This window comes from Callospermophilus lateralis, chromosome 2 (genome assembly GCF_048772815.1).
Source record: "Callospermophilus lateralis isolate mCalLat2 chromosome 2, mCalLat2.hap1, whole genome shotgun sequence".
Lineage (NCBI taxonomy): Eukaryota > Metazoa > Chordata > Mammalia > Rodentia > Sciuridae > Callospermophilus > Callospermophilus lateralis.
Genome location: NC_135306.1, coordinates 102444917 through 102465007, shown reverse-complemented (window position 1 = coordinate 102465007; position 20091 = coordinate 102444917). Strand labels below are relative to the sequence as shown.

General features: G+C 39.5%; 1 protein-coding gene across 1 annotated transcript; it reads right to left on the bottom strand.

Annotated features, from left to right (window-relative positions):
* Positions 1-1597: 1597 nt before the first annotated feature.
* Positions 1598-19079, bottom strand: Tmem218 (transmembrane protein 218). The gene is made up of 4 exons (XM_076843597.1): positions 19059-19079; positions 8884-8994; positions 7953-8055; positions 1598-4165 (listed from the first exon to the last, which is right to left on the bottom strand). Exons 2-4 carry the CDS (start codon positions 8991-8993, stop codon positions 4031-4033), a joined length of 348 nt encoding a protein of 115 aa, XP_076699712.1. The 5' UTR covers position 8994; positions 19059-19079; the 3' UTR covers positions 1598-4030.
* Positions 19080-20091: the final 1012 nt, after the last annotated feature.

Genomic DNA, 20091 nt, shown 5'->3' with positions numbered 1-20091 from the left:
CGTCTTGAAAACTTCATCTACTAGCTGCTCAGTTGTTTAGTATTTCTGAGTGAGAGGGAAGCCTCAGCCTAATAGAGTGAGACATTCCCAAAATGCAAGGTTGACCAGTGAAATTGTCTCTGAGGTCCCATGTGTCTTTTAACTGCTCTGCCCCAGACTGTTGCCCAACTCCTAAGATTCTGGATTTTCCACCACACTCAGCTGCTTTTCCTTGGTGTTTTTATCAAGTAGATTTGCATTGCCTGACCCTGGTTCCTTTTCCTGTTCTCATTTTATGGAGCAACATAGCATAATAGGAAGGAGTTAAAAGTTTAAACACTAAGTCAAACTGCCTGACTTCAAATCCTGATTCCTGGTTACTCCTGAGTGATCTTGAGCCAACTCCCTCACCAGTCTGTGCCTGTTCCCCACCTGTGAAATGGGGACATTTAAGAGGACCTACTCATAGGGCTGATACATGATGACATAAGTTAGTACTTACAATGCACTTAGAAAAATGCCTAGCACATTTACTAATCTAATAAAAAATGTGATTTCAGCATGTCAAATGCACTTATTTCCAAGATTTGGGATGGATCTAGAGATTAAAGGTTGAACTCTATGAACTATAAAATCCCTTCCAGTCCTGAATTTTTATGCTCCTATGAGGATAATCAACACTTTTCCAGATTTGTTTCCATATGGTTCTGATTCTCACATCTGGAAATTTGTTTCTATGCAACAACAGCCAAACACTTATTAAAGACTTAAGCCAAGGAGTTAAAATAAAATGTTTATTATTTATACTATCAATGTTAATTAGCATTCTTTAATGGAACTTTTAACCTTTGGACATGATTTAGGGAAATGGCAGGTACAGATAACTAAAATATAGTATCAACCAGTGTAAAAATAAGAGTTGTTTGAAAGCCAAAAATGATCTTTAAAATGAGAAATGAATTGTTAGGAACCCAGTGGGAGGTTGGGCTAGTGTGTCAAGTTTGAGTGCGACTACTAACTAGCTGCGAAATGTTTAAAATCCCTTTTCCTCTTTGCCTGTTTCTCATCTGTAAAGTAACAGCAGCAGGTTCTTTACAGATTGAAAATACAAATGCTTCACTATAGCAGCAATGAAGTAGAGTGATAGCAAAGTCAATGTCTTAAAGAACAAAAAGAAATGGATTACTTTGTTAGAATTAAAACATTTAAAAATAACTGGAATACCTCCATCCTGAGATCAAATTAGGAAAACAGCCCAAACACCTTAGAGCTGGTGCTTTGACTGAATTACTCCACCAGGACCACTACTTTATGCCCAACAGGCGTTGGATCAGTGTTGACCAATGGCAATATGTGTGGTATGTGTGAAGGAATGGTTGTGCCTAGTCCCTGAATAGCAATACAGTACTGCTAATGCAGTCTTACATTAAACATCTGATACCCTGTATCAAAAGAGTGCTAGCTTTACTTCCATTTTTATAAGGACAAGTTTAAGGAACTTAAGTAATTACCCAGTGTGTTTTGCTGGCTTGAGAAACTTCTAAAACATAACACACAGCGCCATCTAATGGAATGAACAAACATCTCTACTGTAGGGGCACAGTGGTGTCATGGACAATATGGAAACAAGTGCATTTGAATGCGGAAATCACAATTTTTATTAGATTAGTAAATGTGCTAGGCATTTTTCTAAGTACATTGTAAGTACTAACTTATGTCATCATGTATCAGCCCTATGAGTAGGTCTTCTTAAATGTCCCCATTTCACAGGTGGGGAACAGCACAGACTGATGAGGTTCAAGATCATTCAGGAATCGGGATTTGAAGTCAGTTTGATTTAGTGTTTAAACTCTTAACTTGTCAGGATACAATTCTGAAAGGCTATGAAATAACCTGTTTTCTCTCCCTTACCACCTTCCAAACAATGGGGAATCACTGCAGTCTCTGGACAGAGACCAGAACAGCATAACCTGCCCTAAGGCCACTGATCAGAGACTGGTTAATGAGCACTAAAAATGATTTATTTCTTTTGGTATTTAAAGGATGAGCTCTGAGCCCTGCTTCCAGGAGGCCATGAATATAAGGGGTGCCATATGAGACACTGATGATAGGGGCACCCCGATGCCAAAGTCTGGAATTCATTGTGCGCTCTCAGCCTTCCACTTCTAGGACCAAACCTGTGGTGGTTTTTTATTTTGTTTTGTTTTTAGGGTTAGACATGAATACCTTGGGTATGCAGGGAGAAAGTAATGTATCATTCATTTCACCATAGCTGGCAATTACAGACTATAGAAGGCAGGCCTAGCTGAAATACACTTTGCACAAAGTGTGTGTGTATGTGTGTGTGTGTGTTTGTGTGTCTGTGTGTGTGTGTACACACACACACACACAAGAGAAGGTGGCAAATGGAGCAGTCAATGTTCCTCTTGTGTGGGCTTGACTTTGCTGCAAACAGGCCTAGGAGTCTGTCACACCTGGGTTTGCACACTGGATGTTGTGTGAAGCTCAAATGAGTCAGTTAATCTCTTTAAGCTTCAGATTTTTTTCTACTTTAAAATGGGGATGGCTGGGCATGGTAATGCATGCCTGTAATTCTAGTAACTCTGGAAGCTGAGGAGGGAGGATCACAAGTTCAAGGCCAGTCTCAGCAATTTAGTAAGAACCTGTCTTAAAATAAAATTTAAAAAAAAAAGGAATGGAGACGTAGCTCAGTGGTAGAACACCCCTGGATTCAATCCCCAGTACAACAACAACAACAAAAAGTGGGGGGTGATCATGACAGATTATTGTAAAACTTAAATAAACTTCAAAGGTATTAGCAGACTACTGGCATATAACACATACCTAATCAGTCGTTCCAACTTGTTCTCTTGGGTCTTCATTTTAAGCCAGAAGACCGTTTTCTAAACAGATCTAGGGTGTCAGGATGACACTTCCTAAAGTGACCCTCCATTTAGGCACAAATTTTACTTGGTCAGGGAGATCAGGCACGTATAAAGTTATAATCTAATGCTGATAATATATGTTCCTGATTAGCGTTGAAGAAAGAGTTACAAAGATGGGGAGAGAGTACCACAACGTAAAATGGCCTGTTAAGATAATGTTAAAGCACACAGAGGGACCATATCCTGGAAAAGAACCTACAGATATATGGCAGGAGTACAGTCTACCAACATTTCCCTACCTGTCCTCTAATTTCCAAACAAGTTTGAAATATAAAAATACTACCTTACAGATTGAAAATAAAATACAAATGCTTCACTACATGGCCAAGAGTTTGAAGTGAAAGTCAGCCCCTTGGTGGTTGTTTATTGCTTTATTAGAGCAGAGGAAAGTAATACCCATTGCTTTTATAGGCTTCTGTGAAATTATATGCATAGGGTGGTCAATAACCAACATCTAAATTAGTCTTCCAAATTATCACATTAAAGTAACTCTGTGTTTAAGTGCTTTTACTTTGCAAATAACTACAACTTTTTTTTTCTTTTTTGGTATTGGGAACTGAACCCAGGAGCACTCTATCACTGAGTTATACCCCCAGCCTTTTCTTGAAAAATTTTGAGACAGGATCTCACTAAGTTGCTCAGGTTGGCCTCAAACTTGCAATTCTCCTGCTTCAGTATCTTGAGTAGCTGGGATTACATGTGTCACCACACCCAGCTATGATAATAATTTATAACTAAAAATTTCCCTTATTATCAAAAAGGGCTCATCCTTGCCCCCAAGTCCACTTATAAATAGCATGACTGAAAATCTACTCTAAGATTATTAGTACTATTTCCCTTTCAAAACAGATGAAATTCCTAAGTGCAGGTACTAAGAAGACAGTAACAGCCTTCCTAAAACGGAGAGAATTGATGCCCATGGGGACAATTTTGCAACCCTGTTTCTGGGAGCCAGAGCTCAAGAGATTTGTCTTAGTGATGAATGTGTATTCCTCTGCCTTCAGATAGGAAGACTGTCAAAATAAGGCTCTGAAGTCCCTTGTTGCTCATCAATGACATAAAAATGGAGCAGAGGAGAACAGGGTCTTGATTTTCCCCAACAATGCTCAATAGGACCTCAGTGGTTTGGCATAGATTGGTTCCAGGATATGATGAGTTAGAACCAAGAAGAGACCTCCAAGGAAGACAGCGCTGAGGAAAGCCAGCAGGACATAGCGCCCAATGAAAAAGGCATCCACAATCTGGAGAAAGAAAACACCAAAGTGAAATTATTACTCTTCAGCATCCTGGCTGTGTTGATCCAAAATCTATAATAAGTTCATCAGCAGTTGTTCATTCATATTTGTAACTGAGTTCCCTCTATAAATAGATCATTGGAACCAGTTATCTCAAAGAGTTAATGAGAAGTTAGCTTGGTCTAGAAAGAATCATTTTTTGTTGTTGTTGTTGTTAAAACATACTTTATTATGGAGAATTTGGAACATATATTAAAATACAATAGTATAAAATTTTGGTGTAGAGTTGGGGCTGTAGCTCAGCAGCAGAACACTTGCCTAGCACATGTTAGACACTGGGTTTGATCCTAAGTACCATAGAAAAATAAACAAATAAAACTAAGGCATTCTGTCCATCTACAACTACAAAACAAAACAAAAAAAAAAATGGTGTATACACCATGTTTATATATATATATATATATATATATATATATATATATATATATATATATATGATCCAGCCATCAACCTACTGCTTTCAGAGGGGTTCGTTTTCAAATAAAAAGGTGACTCTTCAAAGTTTTCATCAGATGAGTTCTGAACCCTAACATTTAGTTTCTCAGTGGAGAAGGCAAATGGCCATTTGCCTGAGATACTAAAACATTAAGAAGATAAGTAACTTGCTCCATCATACATTTGGCTGCCTGGTAACCTGTCATACCTGAGGCCCCAGTTCTTTCTTTCTTATTTTGCTTTCCTTTTTCTTCTTTTCTTTTGTGGTACTGGGGATTGAACCAAGGGTCTCGCCCATGCTACCAGTCCTTGAGGCCCCAGTGTTCCTGGTCTTTATTGACAAAAATCTGTAACTGCTGGGTGTGGTGGCACACACCTATAAATCCCAGCTACTCAGGAGACTGAGGCAGGAGGACTGCAAGTATGAGTGTGGCCAGTCTCGAAATTTTTAAAAAGGTAGGGGCATTTGGGGCTGTAGGTGAAGTGCTTGCCTAGCATGCTGGAGGTCCTGGATTCAGTCCCCAATACTAAAAGAATAAAAATAAAATAGCTATAACCGATGTTGGCTCTATTCACTGGTGTGCTATGTACTACCAGAGCCCCAAGTTTCCTAGAGCCAAATGGCAGTACTTAAATTTAGGCAGAAAAATACCTATTTAATGTATAGACTTTATGACAGCAGTGATTGACTTCACAGAAGCCTTGAAAACTCATATCTAGGAGAGAATCCAAAATATCCAAGCAGTGATTGCCATAGGCAAAAAAAAAAAAAAAAATGGTCTGAAGATGTCCACATCCCAATCCCCAGAAGCTTTGAATATGTTAGATTACATGACAAAGGAGAATTAAGGTTACTAACCAAATGAACCTGAAAACAGGGTTATCTGCATTACCCAGGTGGGCCCAATGTCATCACAAGGGCCCTTGAAAGTTAGAGGAGGAAGCAGGAAAGAGGGTCAGGGAAAGAGGTGTGAGGATGGAAGCAATGTCAGAGAGATGTTTATTGTTGGCTTTGAAGATAGAGGAAGAAGCTGGTGCATTGGCACATGCCTGTATCTCAGGAGGCTGAAACAGGAGGATCACAAGTTCAAAGCGAGCCTCAGCAAAATTCAGTGAGACCTTGTCTCTAAATAAAATACAAAAAAATAGAGCTGGGATATGGCTCAGTGGTTGAGTGCCCTGAGTTCAATCCCCAGGACACCACCGCCCTCCCCCAAAAAAAAGGTAAAGGAAGGGGGCCAACAGCTAAGGGCCAGAGGAAACCTCCAGAAGCAGGAAAAGGCCAGGAAATAGATTGTCACCTAAAATCTCTAGAAAGAAATGCAGCCCTGCTGAACCCTGGATTTTATTTAGCCCAGTGAGACTGATTTTGGACTTCTAACCTACAGAAATGTAAGATGATAAATTTATGTTGTGAGGTCCTATGGTTATAGTAACTTGTTACAGCAGCAATAGGAAACTAATACAGTGCTGATATACAAAGCACCTGTCAAAATCCAAGCTCTGGTATGATTGCTGAGATCCAAAGACACCAAAAAGAAGAAGACTCAGACACCCCAGCTGCTCCAGAGATTACCCCAACAGTCAACTTATAACAAAGGTCAGTTTGATAAAACAGCTTTAACATAACTTTGACCTTGGCTCTGTTACTGAACAAGTCTCTTGCGGGCTACATGTTTGCTCGTTCGACTGTTTCACTTTTTAATTAGCCAATTAGCAGGCCTTGGGTGCAGAAGGCCCAGGCCATGTATTATTGATACAGTATTGAGCTTGGCTGCTGCAGGGGCCAGCTCTCAAGACCTGAAAATGAGAACTCCATTCTGCTGGCTATGCTGACAAACACATTTTGCTCAAACCCCATTCTCTCCTGAGTCTGAAACTCATATGACAGAAAAGAGAGAGACTGATTTCAACAGTGTTTACTCTATTGCCTTCTTCTAATAGTCACTTCTGCAGCAACACAGAAATCTTATCACTCTCTCCTCTAAGTAAGGACACTGAGGTAAGAATTTACCCCTGGCTCACACACACAATACTTCTACCTTCAGAGTGGTTTCCAAATGTAAACAAAAGATCTGGAATTAATGAAAATAATTCCTTGAATTTGGGTGGTATTATTCCCTTGGAGTTTTTGAAACTAATTTCCTTCCTTTTGCCAAGGATTAATTCTATATAAGGTTGGAAGTATGTGTTCACTATAGTCCAAAAGTCTGCGTACTGTTGTTTAGTATCAAATTGGTAACCTGTGTATTCTCTGGGCTGGCCCCTGATATTCTGCTGAATCCCAACAATGAAGATTTTGAAGGTAGATCTCAGCTTGAATCTTTGCTCTGCTTCTTAATGTATATGTATGAATTTGGGCAAGTTACCTTAACCTCTACAGCTCCTGTGTCCTCACCTATAAAATGAGGACAGTAATAGTAACTACTTTGTACTAGTTAGGTTGGCCTGAAGTTTAAATGAGACAGTATAAACATGCTTACATAGGACCTAGCACACAGTAATCCTTTAATAAATGTTAGCTATTACCATCATTACTGTTTAAAAATTAAAATGGAGGTTGAGAAAAAAGAAGCTATTAGAAGAAGCAATGGAACAAATGAAGTCAATAACCTTATCAGGTTCCTATGGGGTTTGAGGCCAGTTATGCATGGTTAAACCAGCACCCCATTCATTCAGGAGTGGGTGAAATCTCCAGCAAAGAAGTATAGAGAGGTGATAAGAATCCATTTACAGAGGTGGAAGCTGGCATATGTAGACCAATGAAATTGTTAGTATTGAATTCATTTATATCTTCCATTTCTGCTTTCCACAGAAATGTTCCTCTTTCCCCACTTCTCCATGGAAATGATTCTCTCCACATTATGAGTGGAAAAGACGTACCAGATGGAGATGGAAATTCATGTTGCTCAGCACCCTGATGGTACTACATCAATTTCAACCCAAGATATGAGGATGTGAGCCAAGGCTACCAGAAATGGGACCTCACTTTGGGAGCAGGACTACTCCCATTTTTAACTCTTTTCTCTTTCCCTGTCCCCACAGTAGGAGGTGGCCTTTCAACACAATGTTATTCAACTTGATGCAAGTTGGAGAAGAGAACATCTCAGGCAAATCTCTGCCTAGAAGTGTTGCAGGTGGAATTCAGAAGATTCTTTTCCTGAGTGAAGGCATAGAGGGTCTTAAAATTCCCTCTGAGCTTTCCCATCATTGCCTGAACACTGCAATTCTAACATCTCAGGTCACAGGGCAGGATGATGGTTTGGACCAGAGGACAAAATGAAACCAACAGCTTTACCTTCGTTTCGACCTCTGGGGCTGGAAATTCACTGGCTCGGGGAAAAAGTAATAGAACAGACGTGATGATCACAGCACCAAGGAATACAAAAATGACAGAGAACCTGGGACCAAAAAGAGAAAGTATTAAAAGCACTGTTTACAGTTTTTTCTTTTATGAGGCCCAGACTGGCCTTTCCTTGGGGTCGATATTCTGTTTCAGTCCCTTAACAGAGTCCAGAGACCTGCTGTCCACAACCAGCCTCTATCCCAAAGTCTTTCTTCCTAGACGGGTACCAGCTGTATGCATTCCCCTTTATTCTGGGAAATTCTTAACAGCGGGAATTCGTAGTTTTCTTTTGTGCTTTTGCATGAAGTCATTAAGAAAACACAACAAAGCAGTCCCTCTCCATTCCCACTTAGGATACTTTAGCAAATTCTTAATTCTCTGCTTCCTACTGACACTAAAATGGAGTGTCCAGAGTGGAACTCTATTTTCAGGTTCCGTTAGTAGCCTAACTCTGTCCAAGTCAATGCCAGGTGCAGAAGGCCAGTTAAATCCACTGAAGGCTTCTTTCATTTCCCTGGGTCCAGGCCTAGAGCCTTAGAGACTGGACCAAGCAAGTGCCATAAATCTGAACAATTAAGAAAAACTCCCACATTCAACCTCAAGAGATTCAATAGGCAGTGAAAGCAGATTTTCTTGTCATCTCTTGTCTTCCCTGATCTCCTCCATAGTAAGAACTGAAAAATACACTTCCCTTCTCCTCCCACCTCTGCCTCAGAGCATAAATAACACAGTTAGTGCTTATGATAAGAGGTTAAAATGCAACTCATTCAAACTGCCAGTAATTACAAAAATGATCTTCTGAATTCTAAATGTTTAATGAGCGTCAGCGATTTTGCCTCTAATTGCTTTTACCTAGGACTCCCAGCTGGAAAGAATGCCTTACCTAGCTATCCCGGAGGCTCTGGATAACAGCACACACAGCAGCAGCACCAACACCCAGAGCAGGGCTAAGATGAACACGCCAGCACCCACTCCTAGCACCGTGCCAGCCATCCTGGGGAGGAAGACATCATCAGCCTGCATTCTGTCTGGGACCCCTACCCACACCCTCTTCTGGCATTTAGACAAATACAGAAAGCCTGACCTCATTATGGGGAAGTTTTTGATGATTGGTGTGTAGGATCACTCACTACAGGTCTTTAATTTTCAAGAATGTCCAGTCCCAGAGTCCCTTAATGGGAACTAGAAATTTAGAACCCAAAGCCTTTCTTTATGGCAGGGACTGAGAGATGGCTTTCTGCTCCATGTGTGTAATTTTAAATTTGGTCTCTGAATTCTACTTTAACTTCTTCCCCAAGCCACAGTAGAACACTAAACTGTCCCTTGCTATAATATCCTAACTAAGGTCTGTTAAAGGCACAAGGGCCTGGGAGTTCCAGGGCCAAAGCAGAAGTTGAAGCTCTTAGGTTAACATCATGGGATGAACTTTGACTCACCAGGCGATTATGAGACAGAAATTTCCACTCTACTGTTGAGAGCTTATTTGCAAAAGGAAGAAAATTTCCAGTCCTTAAAGAACAACCACCATCACTACTTCTGAACATTTACTATGTGCTAAGTACTTTACAAATGTATCTCATTTAATCATGGCAATAAGCTTTGGAGGAAGGTATTCTATGTCCATGTCTCAGAAGGAGTCAGTGCAGTATAACTGCAAAGGGGGATGTGCTGTTTTGCTAATTAGTGCCTTACAACAAGAGAAATTCATTCTCTCACTGTTCTTGAGATGAAAAGTAAAAACTAAAGGCATCAATAAGTCCACACTCCTAATAAAGAATTTAGAGGAGGATCCTTCCAGGCCTCTTCCAGCTTCTGGTGGCTCCACATGTTCCCTGGCTTGTGACTCACAACTCTAGTCTCTGTTCCTGCCTTCACACAGCCTTCTCTGTCTCTTGTCTTCTTCTGGCTGCTCATTATAAGGGCATCTTCACTGAACTTCAGGTTCACTCAAGTAGTCTAGTATGATTTTATCATAGCTCCTTAACTTAATTACATCTACAAAAACACTTTAGTCAAATAGGTTCATATTCATATATTTTAGGGGTTAGGCTGTGGACATAACTTTGGGGGGCTACCAATCAACCCACTACAGGTCAACCCACTACCATACTTGCCCTGATTTTCTTTCCAGTATCAGAGACAAGTCTTAAGCAACAGATTCTTCCTTAGCTTGCTGATTTTCTTTACCTGATATTTAAATGTCACAAAAATTTATCTATGAGAGGTTTTGTTAAAAAGTTATTGGAAAAGAAGCTCTAAGCATGAACTACTTTTAAAACACAGTAATTCAATCAACATTCATGATGTCCCTACCATGTAAAGCACCATTCTACAAGCTGGGGATGACAAAGGTAGGTGAGAAATCTCTCCCAGCAGAAGCTTTAGGTCTATTGGAGAATACCATCAATAAACAACTACCCATGTTACATTCTGTTAAGTAGCAAAGTGCATCAGGAACTGGGATATTGAGAAGGGTTACAAAGGAGGGACCTTGCACAGGAACTCTCTGGAAAGAATCAGAAAAAATCAGTGAGGCAAGATGAGGAGTAAGGGGACAGGCCTCTCTAACCTCACTGGGGAGCATTATGCCCCTCCCAGGCACCTCATGGATGTTGTCCCAACTACTCCAGCAAGCCAGTGTTTCCCCATCTCTGTCTTTGTACTTGGCTATTTCTAAAGCCTGTAACTAACCCTCAATCCCCAACAATCCCTCTACTATTTGTAGGGCTAGACTCTCTTCATGGTTCCCATCTTGGCTTCCTCAGAGAAGGAATAGCACTTCCTCTGAGAGGTCTTCCCCAACTACCCTGTCTAAAGTAATCCTCCCAAGCAGTGATTTTTCATCTCCCTAGTTCCTTCAGAGTACTTGTCATTAATTGTAGTTAATTTTTTCTCTATGTGGGGAGGTACTGGGGATTGAACCCATACTGAGCCACATTCCTGGCCCTTTTTATTTTGAGACAGGGTCTTACTAAGTTGTTGAGGCTGGCTTTGAACTCACAATCTTCCTGTCCCAGCCTCCAGTCACTGGGATTACAGGCAAGTACCACTCCACCTGGTTAACTTATTTATTCATTTTCTTACAAGTTTATTTTTTGTCTCTCCAACTAGAATAATAAATTCACGAAGGCAGAAACTTTATCTTTTTCACCTGGTATCCCCAGTTTGTAGCTCAGAGGTTATATGGAATAAATTTGTTTGATGAATAAATAAAGCAGTGCTAACAAATCTGAAAATCAAGTGAGGGAGTAATAAGGTCATATCAAGGTTTAGAAGGATGACCAGATAATTTCTGGTCCATGCACTGGACAGTACTAACAAAGGGAACAACAGTGAACATGTGGAAATGTTCAATAAGACAAATTAAAAAGAATTTAACAAATATACAAAGCAATGAAGGAAAATCCTTAAGTACCCTAAACAAAAAAATATAACTCAAAGCCTGAGTGGTTAGTGAGGACTGAGCACTGAGACCTACAGGGATGCTGGCAGCAGATACAGGCCTTCAGAGTGGTCCTGTCCTGGCCAGATGAGATCTCAGGCCCATGATGCAGAAAACTAGAACTAAGAACAATGTATCATGCTGGGCCCTCAAAGAGCTAATGGTTTTTGAAATATGGTCTGAAAAATTGCTAATGATTTCAAAGAAATCTAGACAAGTGACTCAGGCCACAAGTGAAAAAGACTAGCCCAAGAGAAATCTGAATCCTTACCTGCATTTAAATATAGAGTTCAAGTACAATACTAATGTGGTATGGGAATCTCAGTAGAAAAGATTAACATAAAAACTAGACTAAAAGTAAGGTACCTAAAGGATCCCAGCTGAGATCATCTATTAGGATGCCACCACCGATGTGCATATAAGACTCAAGAGTGGATTTAATGAGGTTTTCAGACATAAAAAGACTGAAATGGAATTCACCTTGTGGGAGGCTGACATAGCATGTAACTAATGTTTGCTTCCCCTCCTGGTTGGCTGAGGCACTGCAGGTCACCCCGTGATCTGGTTGCTTTTAAGTAAGGGAAGACGGTAGCCCTGATCTTGAGGGTAGAGACAGCGCAAATGTGTCTTCATGCATGGGCCTTCCTACAGCCCCATGGGTTGAGCAACGCTCACCTGTTCCTTTGTGATATTACCCCTTGGCTAGTTTGGGATAGAATGCCCTTTTGTGTGTCCCCTTCTCTTACTCTTGCCATCACCCCCTTGGGTGTGGCCTTCCTAGATGTCAGTCAACCTGCTGACAACAGACATCATGAAGCTAGACTCAACCCCCTCAAGCCTGACCCCTTGCCTCATTTGAATGGCTTCTCCTCAATAAAAGGGGTCAGCAAGCACTCGCTCGCCCTCTCTACAGACCCTTAAGGTCAAAGGAGCTATCACAGCACCCCCAAAGAAAAAGGTATTTCTGTCTTGTGTGGTTATTTTGCACAGCCCAGTTCCCCTTAAGTGAACCCTGAGTGTTTTAGTCACATGGATCATGACAGGTAGTGTCCCTGGGTGGGCAGGTTTGAGGGTTTAAGTCACAGGAATGCGACACACCTCTCACAGATCCTCACTGAAAGAGCTACTTAGGAATGTACTCCAACAAAAAGGAAAATGAACCAAGAAAGATATAAGAAAAAATGGTGAGAAAGACATTGGCAAAAATTGACTATAAATATTCCTGCAATGATAATGACAACTAATTTTCAAGGGGTTAAAAATGAAAAAACTAAAATATTACTCAACAGTTATATGGAGGTGAGAAAGAATAATTCAAAGTAAAAGCAGTCAACATATATTACTAGCTCTGAAGGAGGAATTAACGATTAGTTAAGTTTTACTAAGCAAAAGATAGATATTTGAAGACACATAGGCACATACTAAATAACAAAGAGAATGAACAACTTCCACACGAGTGAAAAAAATAATAATAAAGGAAAAAACAAGAGGGGGTGATGGCAAGGGGTAAAAAGGAAGGAAAATTTAAAAATATAAGATAAAATTGCAAATTACAACAAAAAGCATAGTAAAAACAAACTTATATTAACTATATTAATTATACTTGATTATTAAAGGATTCTCATGCTAGATTTAAAAAAAAATAAAAACAGCTCTTTATAAAAGCTACACAAAAAGCATAAAGAAAGAGAGGTTCAAAATAAAGAGACTGAAAAGAAACACTAACAAAACAATACTAGGGAGAAAGGGTATGGGGAAATATTTAATAGGTGTAGAGTTCTACTTTTACAAGATGAAAAATTTCTGGAGATCTGTTTCATGATAATGTAAATATACTACACTAATGAACTGTACACATAAAAATGGTTAATATGGTAAATTTTATGTTATGTGCTTTAAATCACAATTTGGAAAAACAAGTGAAACAAAAATATAAGTTGGTCAAGCAATATTAGTATCAAGAATATATGTTAAGCTTGAAAAATATTAATAATAATAAGAATCACAGGCTGGGGTTGTAGCTCAGTGGTAGAAAGCTTGCCTAGCATATGTGAGGCACTGGGTTCAATTCTCAGCATCATATAAAAAATAAAAGTATTGTGTCCATATATAACTAAAAGCATTTTTTAAAAAAAAAGAACAATCACAAAAGGAATAATTTGACAAAAAGACAGAATTTGAAATAAATATGAACCTAACATAAATGACATAATATGAACCTAACATAAATGACATAACATTACAATAAACAAAGCCACAAATTTAGTGGAAGATTTTAATGTAACTATCTTAGAATCTAACAGATCAAGCAGATAAAAAATAAAAATAAACACTTGACAAAGAGAATATCCAAATGACCAATATGTGAAAAGCAGTTCAACTTCATTAGTCATCAGGAAATTGCAAATAAAAACCAAAATTCATTACCCTTACATACCTGCGAGAATGGCTGAAATGAAAATGACAGACAACATAAGTGTTAGTAAAGATGTAGATTAATTGGAACCCTCAAACACCGTGGTAAGAGTGTAAATTGTTATAACTGCTTTGGAGACTACTGATAGTATCAATCAAAACTGAAAATTCATGTCCCCCAGATCCAGCTCTTCTAGTCCCAGTTGTATTTCTAACAGAGATGCACACAGAAGTTCAAAACCCATATACAAGAAGTTCATTCCAACCCTATTTGAAATAGCTGAAAAAGGAAACAACCCACATGTCCACCAATACAAAGGATAAATATGTTTCATAATTCATTCATACAATGCAATAGAATAAGGCAATAAGAATGAACTTGGATGAATTTCACAAATACTAAGTATAAAATGACAGAGGCAAAAAAGTTTATACTGTTTGATTCCATTTATATAATGTTCAAAAAAAGTTCAAACTTCTTCAGGGGGTTAGAAGTCAAAGAGTATGTTTTCCATTCAGAAAGTAGTGACTGGAGGGAGCTGAAAGAGGTTCTGGAGTGCTGATAAATTTTGTTTATTGATCTGGGTGTGGGTTACCTGGATTCACTCATTTTGGTAAACTGTACCTAGCTATACATTTAGGATGTGTACACTTTTCTGTATGTGTGTTATACTTCACTAAAAGGTTTCTTTTGAAGAATCTTAAGAGACATATCAATCAAATGCAATATATGGACTCTGTTTGGGTCTTGACTCAAAAAAGCCAGTATAAAAAAGAAAAACTTTTAAAAGATGACTGGAGAAATTTCAACAGTATCTGGATATTTGATGATATTAGGGAATTATGTTTTTTTAAAGTGAATTAAAAAAAAAAAAAAAAGCTATTGGGCTGGGGATATGGCTCAAGCGGTAGCGCGCTCGCCTGGCATGCGTGCGGGCCCGGGTTCGATCCTCAGCACCACATACAAACAAAGATGTTGTGTCCACCGAAAATTAAAATATAAATATTAAAATTCTCTCTCTCTCTCTCTCTCTCTCTCTCTCTCTCTCTCTCTCTCTTTAAAAAAAAAAGCTATTGAAGTCTCTTTAGGATATATACATATATACATTTAACACATCAGAGAATAGAAAATGTGACTAGGAGCTTCATATTCTCTGGGGGAGGGGAAGTGAAGTAGCTAACATGAAATAAGACTGGTTGTGAGCTAGTTGTTGAAACTGGGTGAAGAGAGTGTTGATGTTGGCTATACTATTTTTATACTTTTGAATATATTGGAAACCTTCACACTAGAAAGATATGTGTATGTATATGTATGTAAGTGTGAATAAATGTAACAAAAGATTTGTAAGATTATTGTAGTTAAAATTATAAAATCTTATTAAAGATGATTTTCGAAGAAGCACCTGGACAGATAAATAAAGTAGCCCTGAATAAAAAAATAACCCATGTTGCTAGACGGTTCAATTCAAAGATCTCAATTTTCTTTAACCTATACATTTAATGCAATTCTAACCAAAATCTAAAAATAATTTTTGTAGAACTTGAAAATGAATCCTAAATTCATATGAGTAAAAACCCAAGAATAGCCAGAACAATTTTGAGAAGTAGAATGGCAACTTGCCTTTCTTGTTACCAACTGCCACAAGACACATTATAAAACCAAGGTAATTAAAACAGTGTGATAGTGGCACAAAGACACATGGACCAGCGGCATGAAATTGAGAACCTAGAAACAGATCCATGCATTTGTCAGAACTTCATGCAGGAAGGAGTTGGCTCTGCGATTCAGTGGGTAAAGGATTTCATAGCTGGTGATGGGACAAATGATTATCCAACCGGAAAATAATAAAACTAGACCTCTACATTATATCATATACAGAAGCCAATTTTAAATGGAACTAATTCATAATGAAATAGCATATGTTTAAAAATATGAATGTTCAGGCTGACTACACTAGAATACATAATGAAGTACAGTAGTCAGATGCTCGCACCTAAACTTAGAATCACCATGAACGCAAAAGCTACAAATGCAGACTATGCAGGTGTGTTGTGCTGGCAACTCAAATACCACGAGCTGTGCTGCCTTTAGTTATGTGATTTTTCTAGAGTGAGGAACAACTCTTGTTAAAGTTCCAAACTACAAATTAGTATAATTTTCCCTTGATTTACATTAGAGTTTCATTCCTGGAAATTTTACTATATTAAACTGTGCCAAAAAATACATTATGTTAATATGAAAAATAGAGTTAGGTTCTGGGCCCAGATAATTAAAATCGAATACCCTGAGGGAAAGTAGTATAGGATGGAGGACAATTCTTTACCTGATGACTGTCCCGTGCATTATGGAACACCTTGCATCCCCAGCCCTGCTAGGTAAATTCCAATACTTCCTTCCAATGATAATAACTAAATATGTCTACACAAATCCCAAAACACCCCCAATCCAAGGCAGTACCACTTCCATGAAGAACTAGTGTTCTGGAAAAATTCTTGGGTCATCACTGCGACTTTATTCTTGATAGCATAACAGGAAAAAAAAAACAAACTTGAAATGTTCATCAATAAGGAAATGAATACAATATTATATATTCATAATGAACACTTCAAATGAATGAACTTGATCTATATGTACTGCTATAAATATAGCTAAAAACCAATGAAGTGATAAAAATCGCAAATGAAATCCACAATATACTATTTGTAGTTTAAAATTAAAATAAACTTTAATAATACATATTGCTTAGGATGTACATATATACAGCAAAAGCATAAAAACATGAGCATTAATGATATAATTTCAGGAGAATATTTGCCTCTCTGGGGAAAAGAAGGAAAGAGGAGAGGAAAGGGAAGAGAAGGGATCTAAACTAGATCTATGAGGTTTGTATTTCTTTAAAATTAAAAGCTTAAATAGATAAGCCAGAAAGTGAATGTTTATTAATCTGGATCACAGGTATTTGATATACTATCAAATGTAATATTCTCAAGTTTAGTTTTAAAAAGTTAACTGATGACAGAGTACACAGAGAGGTGATGAGGATTTAAGCTTTCCTTGGTTGTGGAAATAGAAAAATCTAAGGAGAAGGTTTTAGAAATTACTCATATTTCTGAGTTTGGTTGATTGGGCTGATACCTCTAAGAAAATAACTACTTAAGGTTAATTGGTGCTCTTTATGATATTGCACAATAACCTGTAAGACCTAGACAACTCTAACATCTTAGAATATAGGATAATGGTAGTTAAAACTGAATCATTTGAAACATATCCCTTTAATATCCCACAGAAACTTAAAAACTCAGGAGACACTGGGTTCTATAGACACTGGGTTACAGCTTTCAAGTATGAGATAAATACTAATACTAGAATTAGCTATTCTGAGAATGAGGTTCATGACTTTATGACCAAACTACACATTTTCTTACCATATGTAGAAAGGAAGGAGTAGGGTATACTAAAGAAAGATGTTGTAGAGAAATGAACATCTAGGCATTTCATTTTGTTAATTCAATATGAGAATAATACTTTTGCTCATTTCCTCTATTGGAATAGTTAAATTATTATTTTTGAGTCAGATATGATAAAAAGTAAAGCTTTTATTGAATATTCAGGACTTCTTCAAATCTTGGAGAATTGATGGTTTAGTCACCCTGATTTCAAGAGTAAGTCCCTTTACTTAACAAATGTGGCATGTACTTATGTATTCATTTATTTTGCAGTAATGGGGGTTGAACCTAGGTCCTCCTCACACAAGCACTCTACCACTGAGCTATATCCCCAGCCCATTCTATTTTATTTTATTTTGAGACATGAAGCCTTGACCTTGCAATGCCCAGGCTGGCCTTGAACTTGTGGATCCTCTTGCCTCAACCTCCTGAGTTGCTAGGACTACAGGTATACACCATAAGCCCAGCAATATCTGTAGCAAGTAGATAAAAATACTGTCTAAATTTGAACACTGTTCAGTAGCTGACAACAGGACCCAATATAGGATCAATTTTTTTTCCCCTCTATGTTGATGCTGTGAGATCTTTTTTTTTTTAAAGAAAGTTTCTTCAAACCCTTTTGGACGTATTTGTATTTGTCATTTATCTAAGGTTGGTTCTACATGCCCTTTCAGAGAAATCTGATAGAGAAGCACACAGTGAGGAGACTGACCCTAGTTTACTAAAAAATACAGCACCCAGCACTAAGTTGAGAATCTTGAGTGAGAATACTAATGACTATTATAAGATGACTTTCTGTCCAGGACAAATATGGACTCCGTAGAGGGTAATAAAGCTTAATAGCTGCTGGTGATGGGTGATACCTCACCCATTGCCCGATTTTCACGTGGACTCAAGCCCTTGAAAGCAACAGAAGAAAACAATGGATTACAGGAGTGAATGGCCCTTCTGAAGGAATCCTTTTCAATTTTTTCTATAGCTTGTCCCAAACACTTAAAAATAATCAGAGGACTTTCCCATTTTTATTTTTCTACTTTAAATATTTATCATTTGAATTTTAAAACATTAAGATATCGCCTCCAGCTTTATTAAGTCCCATGCACGTCTGGGACAAAAATCAATTGTCAAGCTACCTAAATGCCACGGATGTGTGACGTCCACTCTTAACACACTGTTAGAAAGCGGCGGCGGGGGGGGGGGGGGGTCGTCCATGGATTCTGATCCTGTCCTTGCACCCCTTTCCCGGTCATGGTTGCGTTTTGAAAGTGACAGAGATTCAGTCCGCTAGCTCCATCACCCATCAGCTACCAGCACTGCAGCCGGGAAACACCGGGCTGCTAGCTCCTCCACTCTCCCCGGCCCGGCTGCTGATTCAAACTGGCAAGAGGAAAAGAGTGCCCGCACGTCTCATCAGAATGCTCACCTGACTACCTCCTAGCAGTTGGAGAGGGATTAAGGTTTCAGACAAACGGAAAACGAAAGCACTGACATTTTACTTTCTTAAGAGCACGATACAGAAAACAGTCCCTCCTTCTCGGCATTCTATTAAGAATTCATTAGCCGCCGGGTCTTGGGCCCAGACCCCCGGTAAGGGTAGTCTGTGATGTCCGCGCACCGCCCGCCCACACTGTTTTCCAGCCTCCGCAGCCGGAGTCTCCATCCTTCTCGCTACTCCGCATCTGTCCGGCTTTCCTCACCGCTGCCCTCCTCATTGGGTTCCCGGGTTACCCCACTTCCCCGGACCGGACTCATACCTCAATGTCCCGCTGGTTCCAGTCCGCCGAGGCTTTGATCTACTTAGAACGAATCACAAGTGGGCTTTCATTCAGGCGATTTCGGATTCGCTAATCAGTGCTGCTCTTTCAACGCCCAGCTTTCCTCTCATTAGCTTACCCTTGCAGCGACTCCAGGCAACGCCAAATGTAGTGGGTGGGCACATTGTCCTCAGTTCCGCATTTCCATTGGTCGGTGCTGGTCGGCTTTGGGCCTTGGCCCAACTTCGATTGGATAGATTCGCCTCACCACGCCCCATACCACTGTCAATCACATTATTCTATCTAACCCGCTGGACCATTGGTTTGTGTTGCCTGAGGGTGGGCTTTTGGATCAGAGAGCGGTTTCTCCAGGTTTCCTTCGCGGTCTCCATGGAGACTGTACAGCCCCGCGGTGAAGCGGCTAGGACAAGTAGCCCCCATCTCCAAGTTCCGAGACCTGTACAGACATCAGTGCAAGTTCCGCAGTCTGATACACCTCTCAGTCCCCTACCCACTGATTCGGGCGGGGCGCAGGTTTTGAGTGGTGCTTCTAGGCCTAGTCAGAAAGAGTCGCTAAAAATCCGCTTGGCGGGAAGTGAGTCCAAAGCGCTAGTTGTAATAACGTCGCGTTTCATTTATCCTTACCTTGACTTCTTTTATTTGGCGTTATAGCCGGTAGCTACTTCGAAGTAGACTGAGGCAAGGATCATTCTACCCAAGTCTACAGACTGGGAAAGAGGTGTAGGGTCAATCAAGTAAATCCTTTGCCGCCACGATTCCAGGCAGCTGCAACTGGGATTGGTCCACGCTTTTAGCAGACTGCTGTTACCTAACTGCCAGCCAGAATTGCCAGAATTGCCCATAGACCCAAAGAGCCATCCATCAGGCCAACTAAAGGAACCAGGAGAAAGTCTGTGTGCGCCACTGTGGAATCAGGAAGGGAAAACAAACAAACAATACCAGCCGGACACGCTGGCGAACGCCTGTAATCCCAGCGGATCCGGAGGCTGGTGAGTTCAAAGCCAGCCTCAGC